At 41.8% G+C, this 14,629-nt stretch overlaps 1 protein-coding gene across 4 annotated transcripts; it reads left to right on the plus strand.

Moving 5' to 3' along the window:
• Positions 1-14,363, plus strand: ENC1 (ectodermal-neural cortex 1). 4 transcript variants are annotated; one of them, XM_075128537.1, is made up of 5 exons: positions 1-285; positions 937-1,012; positions 1,334-1,431; positions 5,830-7,642; positions 11,325-14,363. In XM_075128537.1, the coding sequence occupies exon 4, from the start codon at positions 5,842-5,844 to the stop codon at positions 7,609-7,611; it is 1,770 nt and encodes a 589-aa protein (XP_074984638.1). In that variant the 5' UTR covers positions 1-285; positions 937-1,012; positions 1,334-1,431; positions 5,830-5,841; the 3' UTR covers positions 7,612-7,642; positions 11,325-14,363. The 4 variants fall into 4 exon arrangements, with proteins under 4 accessions (XP_074984638.1, XP_048706584.1, XP_048706580.1 ...); XM_048850627.2 differs by lacking the exon at positions 937-1,012 and adding an exon at positions 2,795-2,880; XM_048850623.2 differs by lacking the exon at positions 937-1,012.
• Positions 14,364-14,629: the final 266 nt, after the last annotated feature.

The raw sequence follows: 14,629 nt of genomic DNA on the forward strand, positions 1-14,629 counted from the left end.
GCGAGCGGCCGCCTCCCGCAGCAGCAACAGCGCCTCCGCCTCCGCTCCGCTCCGCGCACGCGCTCGCCCGGCCCGAGTGCGGCTGCCCGCGGCTCTCCTGCCCCCAGCCCGGGCTCCAGTGGGGAGGCACCGCAGCCGCCCGGCGCGGCCCGGCAGGAGAAGGGAGGAAGGAGCGAGCCGGAGGCTGCTGGCCGCCGGGGAAGGGGCGGGACGGGACAGGCTCCTGCGCCTCTCGCCTGCCCTGAGCAGCGGCCGTGAGACAGGGGGGAGCCCGGCGCCGCGGCTGTAAGTTCCTGCGCGCTGACCTGTTGCGGGGGGCCGGGCGGGCTGGCGGGGGCTGCCGGTCCGCGGGCGGGTGTTCGGGCAGCACTCGGGGCTGGGGCAGCAGCTCTTCTCTCCCTGCTGGCGGGGCGCTCCTGGCAGGACGCGCGTCTGCGTCCCCAGCCCCGGGAAGGGGGAGGCTGTGGGGAGGGGAGGACTGCGCTAGGCTCCCTCTCTCCCTTCGCAGGGGTCGCCCTGAGTCTCACTCCAAAGCGAAGCGAGCCGGGTGCGGGACCCGTTGCCACGGACAGCCTTGCGGGCGGCTGAAAAGGTGCATTGGCAGGGAGCGCACCCCGCTCCCCCCCACCCCCCGCCCAGCTTAGCAGACTTCGTGCAACTTGTTCCCTGCATAAATCAGCTGGCGGGCTGATTGTCTGTGTTGCAAAATGAAGCACCACTGCACTGAGGCTGTTAAGTTGGGAGATATTTTCATCTCGCTGTCAGGGCGCATTTTCAGCAGCCTCATAGCTTTTTTTACTATACACATGAACTGAGTCTGTGTATCGATCTCTAATTGAATATTGAACGACTGTGTGGGCTTGATGGTAACATCAGATCACGCAAATGATAGATTCTGTGCATTAGTAAGCATCCTGTGTTCACTCCTGGAAGCAGGTCCCGCTGTTTGTGCACCATGTGCCCATTGCAACCTTTTGAAGGAAAATGCAACACTGGTGAATAGATATTTCTGGTATGTGGCTGTCTTTGGCAAATAGAAACACTTAATACTAGATACTAACCTTAAATATTGATTTATTGTAGTTTCCTTTTCAAATTTCTCAAATGACTAATTTGGAAAATACACATAAGAAATATCAGTTGACTTTTTTAATAAGTCTGAGTAACCAGAATTTGAATGACCATGGACTTTACCACTTTCAGAATCAAAGGCAAAACCCATTTCTTCTATTCTTTCTTTTAGGAAGTTTTTCATACACAACCAATACAATGCTCATTTACACAAAGATAAAACAGAAATCTGTATAAGCTAATTAAGTTATTTCTTCTGCAGGTTGGGAAGAAACAGATACTATTGCTGATTTGAAATACTGGGGAGGTGTTCGGATACTACATTGAAGGGGAGCAACATATAGGCACGTAGGTACATAGGTGTGTACAATCACAGTCATTTTGAAATGGTCTGCATTTGGCAAAAAAAAACCCAGGAACTGTACAAAAAATTAATGCATGATAAGTGATAGCCTGATTTACACTTCATGTAACTTCTGTGCAATGGGTTATACTGTGGAGTGTTAGAGAGGGGCTGGGCATCACTGCAGACTTAGCAGCTGAGAAAAGGATCAATTCATGCAGTGGGTAGTCGTGAAACGGTGATTTTTTTCCCAAGTATCTCACTGGAGAACCGATGAGATTATAGTGTTCTGAGAGGAAGTTTTATCTTGTACATAATAAATGTGCAAATAACTGAAAACACTTTAAAAAGAATTTATTTGACTGAGCTGAGATCTTCAAAATCTAAAGCTGTTAAGAAGTAGGGCAAGAGGTTGTTGAACATTGTGTACTACCAGATTTGAGGTTGCTGTGACAAGTAGCTGGTTGAAGTACATCATAAATCATCCCTTGCTTCAATGTCTGTTTCATTAGTGATTCATGATAAATATAGATTTGTCTTTTACTGACCATTTGTCCTTTATATTCAAATGTGACTGTTTCTAAGGAAAAATTGCCTGACGGGAGTTCACTCATTTTATTCAAGATGAACACTTGCTCAGTGACTGTGAATTACCTCTGCTGAAAGGTTTGAGGCTTGCATAATTTGCAGAAACAAATAGAGAAATCAGAGATGTCTGTCTGAATATTTTTGTAGTTTTGAATATACTTATTAACATTTTGGCCCAAATTGCATTCTCAACCATCACAAACCACATTTATTCACAAAAACACTGCTAGTAAATTATAAGGAATCCTTTTTAATGGTAGTTTGCCTCTACATATTGACTTGTAGAACAACTCAAACCCTAATGTGGGACTTGAGGGGGAAGATGTACAAATGCAGTGTGTATCTTTGTTTTGTTTGAGGAAGTATGTTTAGCTTCCTAAAATGTGACTTGCCACACCTTGAATTCTTCTAAAGAGGCAACTTTAGAATGATACAGGTAATGATTTTGTTAAGGTTTGCTAAAGAGGAACAAATATGAATACTGCTAGTCATTAATAAAAAATGGCTTTGGTCACTGAAAGATCAGACCTTGTCTTTTAGGATATTGCTGTGTGCAAAACAGAAATGACCGGTGAAACCCTGAACCTCCCTATGCCACAAAAGTCTCACAGTGGTTTTTATCTTTTTGCAGCTGAGATCAGTATTTCTTGGTAGGGCTGTGGGTGGGCTTGGGCAACATGCAGTGATCTGCACTTTCCTACCTCTGTCCTACCCCTCTGCATAGGGTCTGTAGTTTCACCATTCTCAAACATAGGGATAACTCTAGTTTCTTAGCTCTTATTTTGTGTTCAGGACCTGATCCTGCATGGTTCTGTGCAGCCACAACTTATGAGAACTCACAGCACCACTCTGGATCAGAACACACCTATATTTCCAAGGTTTGAACTTTTCTTTATCAATGCTGCTGTGATTTTTTTTTTAATTATTATTATTTAGTGCTGAGTGCTGTTGGTATGCTTAGCATTGCAGCAGTACATAGCGGGATACATAGTCCCAGATGCAAAGAACTTGCAATCAAAGACTCCATCCTGCAGTGAATATCACCCAGGGGGGATCCCTGTGTCTGCTTGGTCCCCCATTGACTTAACTGGGGATGCCCAAGAGTGCAGGGATCTGTCCACATGTAGCTCGTGTTAGGATGAGCACCTAAGGTCCTAATCCTATAAAACGCTAAATGCTGCCTGGGGATGTTGAGTGCCTGCATCTCCCACTGACTTCAGAGACTGGAAGCTGAGGTGGCTCCACACCCCACAGGAGGCACTCAGCCTCTTGCAGGATTGGGCCCTACATGTGAGACAGACCAATCCAGAAAAACATACAGAATGTTGTGTATTTGAATCATAACAACTTATGAAATAACAAAATCCTGTAACGGTTTTAAAATCTGACTCCACAATGTTTGCCAAATGGGGGTTGATCTTCCCACTTTTGCATCTAAAGTGTTGATGCACCAATACGCAGAGCCATGATCCTCTGTGTAATTCTGTAGCCACAACAAATCTGAAATTGAGGCGCATGTTCAGTTTAACCTTTGGCAAGAGGGTAAATGGGTACATTTAGTCCTGGATTAGTGTATGTGACCCTTGAATGTCCTCTGAATGATGATTATTTGTCAGGTAATGCAATTATATATAATGGGTATTGCAATTATACTTACCATGTAAAAGTAGTTGCATGCATTTTAATAGCATACTTGGCTACTTGTACTGTGTTTACAGTTACTGCAGTTAACCTAAAACATTGGTCTAAAGTGCTTTGTGCAGCTCATGTTTTCAGTCACATTGAAGAGGGCTTGATCTAAACCTTATCGAAGTAACTGAAAAGATTCCGATAGATTTTAGTGGGCTTTGGATCAGGCCTGATAAAGACAAACACTGTGTATTTCCCATGTTGCTCCTTCTTTAAAGTCCTGATGATAATCATTAGGAAATTAAGTTCCAGCTTAAAAGAAAGAGGTTGCAGTATTTTGGTGCTTATTTGAGCAATACCATGAAGTCAAAGGCAAATCACAAACTTCCTATTGTCTGTGATATGCCATTTGTGCAGAGCTATGCCATACTGCTGCTTGCTTGGAGCAGAGCACAGGTTATTTGGTATGCAGCAATCCATGAGCAGGTGTATGAGAAGTCTATAATTTCGCAGATATAAATGTAATATTATTAAATGCTGGAAAAATCAGGTTTTTATTCTGTTGTGAGTTCTAGCCTATGATTTCCAAAAGAATGAAAGGAATATTGTATTGATTTTTAGAATGACATACAGACCTCTGAGGCTATTCAGATTCTTACATAGTCTCTTTATCAGAGCACTGGTCTGAGGGCAATGGGCAAAGTTTTCCTCTAAAAAACATGAACCTTGTGGAAATGGAATGATGTCTTAATTAGCAGCATAGAAATATATGTTCAGGAATATAAATGGGGAGGGGAATTTCATGGTAATCAGAGAAGCTGAACTCCTTCACCAAACCTCTTCCCCACCACCATCTATCCAGGCTGTAGAGCACCAGTGAAGCTGTTCCATGATGGCAGCCCCTGGTCTGCAGTAACTTCTGTGGATGCTGTTAATCTGTCACACCTCCACTGCCCACCTGTGTGATTTGGTCAATGGATCTGTGTAGATGCAAATCTAGAGCCCGTGTCCCTGATATGTCCCCATAGCACACATCAGTTCAGTTTCATTCAGGGCCAACCACTTGCCTTACTTAATCCAGAAGATTGGCCCATACAAAATATATAAACTTGCAAATGGTTGGAAGGGACCATGGAGGGCAGTTGAATCCTTCCAAGGTCACATATAACTTTTTTCCCTTAAAATGGGAGCAGAACAGCCCTGGTTTTGAAAGGATGGGGTAGCAATGTAGAATATTCTTTCCTCCCACCCCCAAACCAACAACTGCAGACTCTTGTGCTCTGAGAGCCTAACTCAGGGGGACTGCAGAATAGCAGTCCTGCATTGATATCAGCAGACAGTACAATCGCGTTACCCTGCCAAGACTGTACGCATATACTGTCACCCAGTAGCAGGATTCCACTGGAGATATTCAAGATGTAGATCTCTATAATATTTAGCCATGATATTGTAATAAATAAATAATTTTCAGCAGCCTCATAGCTTTTTTTACTATACACATGAACTGAGTCTGTGTATCGATCTCTAATTGAATATTGAACGACTGTGTGGGCTTGATGGTAACATCAGATCACGCAAATGATAGATTCTGTGCATTAGTAAGCATCCTGGAAGCAGGTCATGTAACAATATCCTTGCAATGTTATCTGTCTCTGTCGTATCTTTCCCACTCCCTGCTGTTGGATATGGAACCATTATATCAAAAGAAATCATCAAAATGGAATGAGTACCTTCTTGTTCTCCCATGCAGTTTTTTTACATTCCAAGAGGTATTCTCAGCTCTTCCTACTATGATTCAAAGCAGGAGAATGTTTCAAGTGTGTTTGAGTGTGTGTATGTGATGAATCAGCTGTGCTACACTGGGAGGGGTGAGAAAATCAGCTCTCGGTCCTTATTTTTCCTCTGTCTTCCTTGCCTACTATTGTCATGAAAGTTGGAGATCAGGTTTCCCAAGGTAAACCTGCTCTTGGGCAATAATAGTGGGGCATGTCATTTAAGAAAGTTATCGGGGAAAAAAATAAACATACACTGAAGTAGATACAATTCTTTGTCCTCTCATGTCTATAATAGGCTCAGAGCAGTCTTCCTGCTTACAATCATTATCAGGGATGCATATAATTGTTTTTAATTAAAAGAGGTATGTCATAAACATTTGTCATGAGAACCCTTAATCTTATTTAATTTTTGTTTATTTTTAGGTGTGGCAGAAAATGTCAGTCAGCATGCATGAGAATCGCAAGTCTAGAGCCAGCACTGGCTCTATAAACATATACTTATTCCATAAATCATCATATGCTGATAGCGTCCTTACTCACCTGAACCTTCTGCGCCAACAAAGGCTTTTTACAGATGTACTTCTCCATGCTGGCAACAGGTCATTCCCTTGCCACAGAGCTGTCCTAGCTGCATGTAGTCGCTATTTTGAAGCAATGTTCAGCGGTGGACTTAAAGAGAGCCAGGCTAGTGAAGTCAATTTTCATAATTCTATTCATCCAGAAGTTTTAGAACTTCTGCTGGACTATGCGTACTCCTCCAGAGTTATCATCAATGAAGAGAATGCAGAGTCCCTGCTAGAGGCTGGAGACATGCTAGAATTCCAGGATATCAGAGATGCTTGTGCAGAGTTTCTGGAGAAGAACCTTCATCCCACCAACTGCCTTGGCATGCTGCTGCTGTCAGATGCTCACCAGTGCACCAAGCTTTATGAACTCTCTTGGACGATGTGTCTTAGCAACTTCCAAACCATCAGTAAAAGTGAAGATTTTCTCCAGCTGCCAAAAGACATGGTTGTGCAGCTCCTTTCCAGTGAAGAACTAGAAACTGAAGATGAAAGATTAGTATATGAGTCAGCTATTAACTGGGTTAACTATGATCTGAATAAGCGCCACTGTTATCTCCCTGAACTATTGAAAACTGTGAGACTGGCTCTCTTGCCAGCCATCTACCTTATGGAGAATGTAGCCATGGAAGAACTTATCACTAAGCAAAGGAAAAGCAAAGATATAGTAGAAGAAGCAATAAGATGCAAGCTAAAGATCTTACAGAATGATGGTGTGGTCACCAGTTTGTGTGCCAGACCTCGTAAAACTGGCCATGCACTGTTTCTTCTGGGGGGCCAAACCTTTATGTGTGACAAGCTGTATCTGGTGGACCAAAAGGCAAAAGAGATCATTCCAAAGGCTGACATCCCAAGTCCACGGAAAGAGTTCAGTGCTTGTGCTATTGGCTGCAAAGTGTATATCACTGGAGGTCGGGGATCAGAAAACGGAGTCTCCAAAGATGTTTGGGTGTATGACACTCTTCATGAGGAGTGGTCAAAGGCTGCCCCCATGCTGGTAGCTAGGTTTGGGCATGGTTCTGCTGAACTCAAACACTGTTTGTATGTAGTAGGAGGACACACAGCAGCAACTGGTTGCCTTCCAGCTTCCCCTTCAGTATCCTTAAAGCAAGTAGAACAGTATGACCCTGTGACCAACAAATGGACAATGGTTGCACCACTTCGAGAAGGAGTAAGCAATGCAGCTGTAGTTAGTGCAAAGCTTAAGCTATTTGCTTTTGGTGGCACCAGTGTTAGCCATGACAAGCTGCCCAAAGTTCAATGTTACGATCAATGTGAAAATAGATGGACAGTACCAGCCACCTGCCCCCAGCCCTGGCGCTACACAGCTGCAGCTGTTTTGGGTAACCAGATTTTTATTATGGGTGGAGATACTGAATTCTCTGCATGCTCAGCTTATAAATTCAACAGTGAAACATACCAGTGGACTAAGGTGGGAGATGTGACAGCTAAGCGAATGAGCTGCCATGCAGTAGCATCTGGAAACAAACTATATGTAGTGGGAGGCTATTTTGGGATTCAAAGATGCAAAACATTGGACTGCTATGATCCCACATTAGATGTATGGAACAGCATAACCACAGTGCCCTATTCACTAATTCCCACAGCATTTGTCAGCACATGGAAACACCTCCCCTCATAACTGTGTGTGTGTTGCGATTGCAGCTTGCCAGGTAAGAAAATAGACTTATGAATACAAATATAATAGTACTTAGCACTCACAGTGCTTTACATCCACAGATCTCAAAGGAGGGTAAGTAAATTATTTGTATTTTACAGTAAGGAAAACTGAGGCACACAGCTGTTAAGTGACTTGTCCAAGGTCATGCATCAAATTCGTGGTCGAGCCAGGAATGGAACCCAGATTGCTTGGCTCCCCGTACCATGCTCTCTTCACTGGATTGATCACTTTGCCTCCCAGTTTAGATGTTGAATATGTTATTTCCACTAGGTCTAATGCTGATGGGAAAATATAGTTTAATTATGACAAATTCAGTTATAAATCATTAACCTACTAGGGATAGGTGGTGTTTCCTTAACTATACAGAACTGGTCAATCAACATGAGAACCTAAAAAGACTTCTGTTAACCCTCTAATCATGAGCTGCAGCAGGGTGGTGACTCGGTCCAAATGGACAGCTCTCTGTTTGTGTGAACAATCTTGCTGCAGCTGCATTGTTACCAGTGGATATGTAAGGTGTTGCACAAACACACTGGGTCAAGTCAACCCTTCTGCAACAGCTGAAGTAAATGGAATTGCACCTGCTTATGCTAATTTTGAATTGGGCCCATTAAATATACTTTTAAAGCACTTGTTTTTCAAAGGAAAGTTGTGTTTATATGTCTGACTATATATAATGTCACTCCAATATACCAGTAATACTGTGGTTCAAATAATTACTTGGCAGTGTTTCAAAGCAAATGCAGTCTCATTTACAGTTAAGCATTATGGGCCAAACTCACACCACGTGCAACTTCTTACAGGCAAGTCTAAGTTTGGCCTTGCTTGTTTTGCTGGTTATGTGGCTCCACTTTTTTACTTTTTGTTTCTTCTTCATTTGGAAAACCACTAAAATATCTGAGCAGCCCAAAATATTGTCAGTTTATAAACAAAACAGAGTTAACTTGCTAGCCATTGTCTTAAACTAAATCTGATTTTTCATTATTCCCCCCCCCCCCAATATTTTCCTGAATTGCATCACTTAAGTCTCTGATATTTTCTAGAGTTCTTACTTGAGTTATTTTGCATTAAAACGTACAAATACTATGCTTTAGTGTGTGTTGCTCAGTTTTTTCTGAGAGACTGCAATGCAGCATTGTGGCTACAAACACATTTTGATGGCATGTTTAACCCTCAGAAGCACCCTTTGTTGCTTAAATGAGCCATGCCTTGTGAGTAGTAATTTCTTAAGGGATTTGAATACTGCATAATGTAACCATAAAACCAGCCAGGTTGCAAAAAACTATTGAAGGAAAAACAGTTTAAAATAATTAAATCAGCTTTGCAGTAACCTAGAACCTCCAGGTCAAAGTAGATACCTCAGAAAGATAATGATACCAGTCTGCTTTTATAGACTTCATAGCATCTAGCTCTTCAGAAGGGTCATGTTGACAGGATTTTATTGGCAACTGGACTACAAGGAGATGGCTGGCTGGCTGGCTCCTGCAATAAATAGCAGGACACCCGATTGTCCTTGTAACAGGGTAAATCTGATAATTTGGGGATCATTGTGGAATTTTTTCACCCAGTGGTGTGCTGAGGCCTCATCTTGCTGTTTCCCCTTGAGCTGAATAGGAATTTTGACTAAGTAAGAAGTGCATTTTTGGGCCACCGCAGAGTAACAACTCAGAGGTGAAATCTAGTAGGAAATGTAATGAGGTCATGTTTTCAATGACACTTTGGTCTTTGAGTTGAATAACCACCTGTAACTTTTCCATCTCCACCCACAACTTAGTCTTAGAAAAACAGAGTTTTGGATTCCATCCAACGTTTGCAAACATTGGAGACTGATCATATCCTGGGTATCTGAGACTAATCACACACTTCCGATAACTCAAAAACTGAGCAAATAGGCTTCTTTGAGACTACTTCCTTGCTAGCCGGAAAGCTGGGAACACATCTTTAAATCCATACCATTCAACCAGTTTCTATTATTACTCATTTCAGCAGGGCTCAGTGTTATCAGAACAGTAGTAACGAATGGCCAAACTCAGGATCTGTGCCAAGAAAAATACTGACTTTTATTTTCCTAAGATTGACTTCATTGTTCTAAAATTTACAGCACATAGAAACAGAGGGGTTTTTTTCCTGAAAAATAGTAGTCCGAATATAATGGCACTAAAGGCTTTCATTTGCTTTGCGATATCCTGTTAAAGGCCATTACTTTAGCCTCACTAGCCTGTAAGATAACGGGATGAATGCAACCTCTAGTGCGGCATGCTCATCTAGCCAGTAGATTTTTACTGACTCCCACTGTTCTGTCAATGGGTGGGAGGGACAAGAAGGAAATTACTTCTGATTATCCTCTGTTTTCATGGTGTTGTGTGGCCTCAGCCTGCCGCAGCTTAGGAAGATTTTAGTCTGCTTTGTTTCTTCCTTCAAACTTTGCTCTTTTGAGTAGGTTTAGTTTTATTTTCTCCTTGCAAGAGTTATTTTTTTTTTCTTTTGGTTAATCATCCCATGACAGGAAACATAATTTTTGGCCTCAGTGTTGAGATATACCTTTCAAGAAGGGAAAAAATGACACACTAGTCTGAAGAATGTCTAGGTGATGCTAATCAGCAATAAGAAATGGCAAAAAATTACACTGGAAATAATGAAAAGGGTCTGTCTTAAACCCACAAAGGCAAAGAGATTTCAGGCTAAGGCTGTGAGTATACCCGGCTGTTCTTGGGCATTGCGGCACTGACCATATAGGGCTACAGTCTGCTCTCCTGCACATATCTGTGTTCGTTCAGATTAACTACATTGGCTTCAGAAGAGTTACTCTGCATGTGCACCCTAAATTCCCGCTGTGCTATTTAAAGCTACTGTAATAATGAGGCTGGTGTCTGGTTTGGAAACTTGCACTTAACATAGGCTTCATAATTAAATATGGTAGCCAAATCTCAGGATCCAAGGGCTATATTTTTCACTGAATAATCAGCTCCTGGAAAAGACTCCCGTGTGGAGTTGTTGAGGCATGGTGCATTGTCATGTGAAAAGAAGCGAGACAGATTTCTGCCATAATGAATAGCGGAGAAGTTTTAAATAAGGGGATTAATATGTCCACTTTCTCTATGGTGAATAAATTCAATTTAGAGTTCTTCATGGTGAACAGAGGAGAACCCAGCCTCCCGGCTCCCTCCCAGCTCTTTCTTCAACATCAGTCTGCTCTAGTTCAGTAGGGCCCATGAGCAGAATAAACTGGTTGCCCTAATAATTTTTGAGGCTTTTCTGGAAGAGAGAAGTTGCATGAGGTTGTTTTCATTTTTTTTTAAGCTTATTCCTACCCCATTTGTTGAGAACAGGAAAAGCAGTGTGTTGCAAAAACAGCACTATCGACCAAATGCTATTTAACCTTTTATTTTATAAGGGTCAGATTCACACAGAAGTACAACTCTACTCCATGGCTAGTCCCTATTGGAGTCTCTGGGACTGCTTGCAGAGTGAGGCCAGGCAAGTAAAGAAGGCAGAATCTGACCTAAATGTTGTGGTTGGTTTATTTACTATCCATGATTAGTTATTACACAGAGATGCACAAAAGGCTTTTAGTTTTTCTTTGACATCTAATGAAAACCTTATTGCTTTATTGTATATTGTCTCATGAGAATCCTGTAAATCTTTTCTTCTCCCCCTCCTTTTTTTTTTTTTAGTTTGCTCTGTTAGTTGGAGAAGAGACTTGGAATCTCAGCTACGGAGAAATGGTTTTAATGAAGAAAAATTGTTCAGAGTCTTTGAGTTTGAAGAAAAATATCTGCACCTTGTAAATTATCTAACCTGGACATGAAGGAATGGGAGGAAAAAACTGTCTTTGGTGCATCAGCACATGGTTTAAATATGAAAGAATGAACCTATGGTCTGATTCCTTGCACTAGTAATAGTGGATTAATGTCAGTGTTAATCAGACCTTAAAGGGAGGGGATGGGGAAAAGGAAAAACAAAAAAAGTCCAGAACTTTCCAAAACTGCAACCTACAACTCTTGATTTTCATGGACTCCATTGTGTGTGTGTGTGAAATTTGAAATGGTTGTCACCTCTCCCTGTGACAGTTTGACGTGTCGGCACCAGCTGCCAGGGAAGCAGGCCAGGTCTGAAACAGTGAGATGTCGCGTGAATGAAGATACAGCTGTGTCACTGCAGAGTACTGCTGCAGGAATGAACTTGTTTATAGGCAGTGTCTGAAGAATCCATTCGATTGTCCTATCTGCAGTGAGTGACCCTTCATTGGCTAAGGAACAGCACAATTAAAAAATAAAAGGTTTTTGCAATAGTGGGGGAACTAAAAAGAACTCATTTTCCCCAAATGTTTTCTTTCCCTTCCTCCCTGTATTTATAGGTGACTTAAACTGTCCCATTCCTGTTATGTTACTTGTAGATGTAGCTATTTATTGTTCAGTGCTTGCATGCTGAAACAATGCCTGCAGTTGTCTTCATGTTGTAAGGATTTGTGTGATTTGTTGTTTGTTTTGCACATTTTGTGGTCTCTGACTCACTCTGCTGCACACAAAAAAGAAAACTGTTGAATAATAGTTGGAGGTGGGAGCGAGTGATGGGATGGCTTCCTCAGTCGGAAATGGAAGGATTACAAGGCAGGATCTTAAATTACACACATACTAAAGGAAGAAGCCATGGAGGTCACTTTCTCAGGCCACCAACTCCCCAGGTTAGATGTGGTTTATCCTGTAGATAGCGTCCCTGCTCCTTTTCATTGGCCAGTTTATGCCTTTCTATTTCTTATCTGGAACTAGCCAAAACTATAGACAGCTTTCTCTTTGTGCAGCTTCTCAATTACCTAGAAGATGCTGTGGGATGGTTTCTGTACAAAGAGCCCCAAGAAAGGCATTGGCCAAAAAGTTATTTATTTATTTATTTATGAGTTTAGACTATGGGACGTTTACCATAACTACATTTACCTGACTGAGTGGAGTCTGGCTGACTCACAAAAACAAAATAGATTAGTAGTGAACTAGTTAAAAAAACAAAACAAAAAACCAACAACTTGCACTGACAGGATTGGCTCCTCTCTCTGCACGGAAGTGGGATGAATGAGTGCCATGGTGTCAAAGACCCGAAAGGTGTGGCACAATTGTTACGATGAAGCATGAAAAATTGCAGAACTAGAACTTAAAAATAATCCTCAAACTCTGCTGCATCTTTTATTTTCACACAGCCCAGAGATGAGTCTTCAGACACTTTGGTATTGAGAAATGTCAAATATAATCATGATAAACCAAAGGATTAAAAAAAGAATGCCCATTTTATTTGCTCAGTCTAGTCTTGAGTCGGGTATGAACCCATTCATTTCTTCTTCTGTTTCACAGGTGCTTTCCTTGCCAGATTTCACTGTGAAGCACATGTTGTGTTTTTCATAAGTCTGTTGAGCCCAACATAATAATGATGTGGTCAGCAACATGGTGGTAGTATTCTGCTGCAGCATAAGTAAAAGATTCTTAGTTGCATGCATGCAAAAACAAAAGTGATAATGTTGATGTTTGCATTTCTCTCTATGATGGTGAAGTCACTGTGCTCTTGAAGCTTACCATCTGAAAATGCGTACAGTGATCACCCTTAAATTTTTCTCACAAGGGAAGAATTTTTAAACGGCGACCCAAGGTTTGACATGAACAGGACTCCATAAGTGTGTAGTAAATGAGTTACAGCTGTAGTTCCACTAGGTTAGGTTGAGCTGTTGAAGTGTTAAAACATCAGTCCCCTTCTTCTACATGGCTTTAAACGATAGACATGCTTCTTAGGTAGAGCACCTTCCTATAAGCCCGAGTTGCCCCAGTAAAGTAAATGGGCTGGATTCTCCATTGCCTTGTAGGTTGGATAGTTATTCACACCTGTGCAATGTGGGTGTAAAATGCTCCCAAATCCAAATAGTCACGTTTTACCTCCTCCTCGCACGGGCGTCTGTGGCTACACAAGTTACAGGGAAGTGAACTGTTGGGTCCAATGAGACGACTCATTTGACTAAAGGTATATCTGATCAAGCCCTCCGTTTTCTTTATTGAACGAAGGGATATATATAGTTCTGTCTTGAAGCTGCACCGTACATTGCTATTTAGCTTCTGACAAAAATCTGTTTTCTAATACCATGTAACTTCTGAAAGTGGGATGAATTTTCTGCAGCTGTTTTCAAAGTTGTGGTGTGCTTTCAACTGCTTGATTAATTCCTCTGTGTAGGCTGAAGGAAACTGAAGTCAGGGTGGGCCTCAGGCCCTGCAGGGAATATTCTGGGCTTCTGCTCTTTGAATTGATGTGGGAATTCTGGCTTACTACTTGACCATTCCAGTCGTGCAAAACATCCCACACTTTGAAGCAAATGCAATTCACAGCAGAGTGCACACAAAAACCTTGGCATAGGACGGGAAGGTTCTTCTTATTTTGTAGGCTGGTTGCTGTAGAAACTTATAACAAAGGACAGCCTTCCACTTCTGGTATAATTGTGTAGACCCTTTTCTCTAGGCCTGACACCTGTCTAATAAGAGTGATTAGAGCTGAATAATGCCCCTTCCCTGACTATTGAAGTTGTGGTTCACATACTAACGGAAAACTGTACAAGTGAAGAAGGAAAATGTCTATGTTCTGTCTCTGTTTGCTACTATATTTTAAGGTTTTGTAAAACTGCATTTTTTTTTTTCACAATGTGAAACTGAAGGTCAATAAATTATTAGAGATTTTCTCTTCAATGAGTAGTTCCTTTGAGGGTTGGGTTTGTTTGTTTGCCTGCCATTTTTTTTTTTATCCTTGTAACTTGCATCTCTTTCATAAAAAGACATCCTTGATATGTAGTTTACTGGTTTGTTTTAAACTTCTGCTTCAGTTGTACTTGGACTGTTCCCTTTGCTCTATTAGGCCCCTTTATTATGATCTAGATCTCAGAGTTCAATAGGTAAAACTACAAGAGCTTTAAAACAACAAGCAGCAGGAAATGCAAGCCTTCATGATTTCTTTT

Source organism: Caretta caretta, chromosome 5 (genome assembly GCF_965140235.1).
Source record: "Caretta caretta isolate rCarCar2 chromosome 5, rCarCar1.hap1, whole genome shotgun sequence".
Taxonomy (NCBI): domain Eukaryota; kingdom Metazoa; phylum Chordata; order Testudines; family Cheloniidae; genus Caretta; species Caretta caretta.

Coding starts and splice junctions, on each gene's coding strand:
- ENC1 (XM_075128537.1), top strand. CDS start 5,842: ATGTCAGTCAGCATGCATGAGAATCGCAAGTCTAGAGCCAGCACTGGC.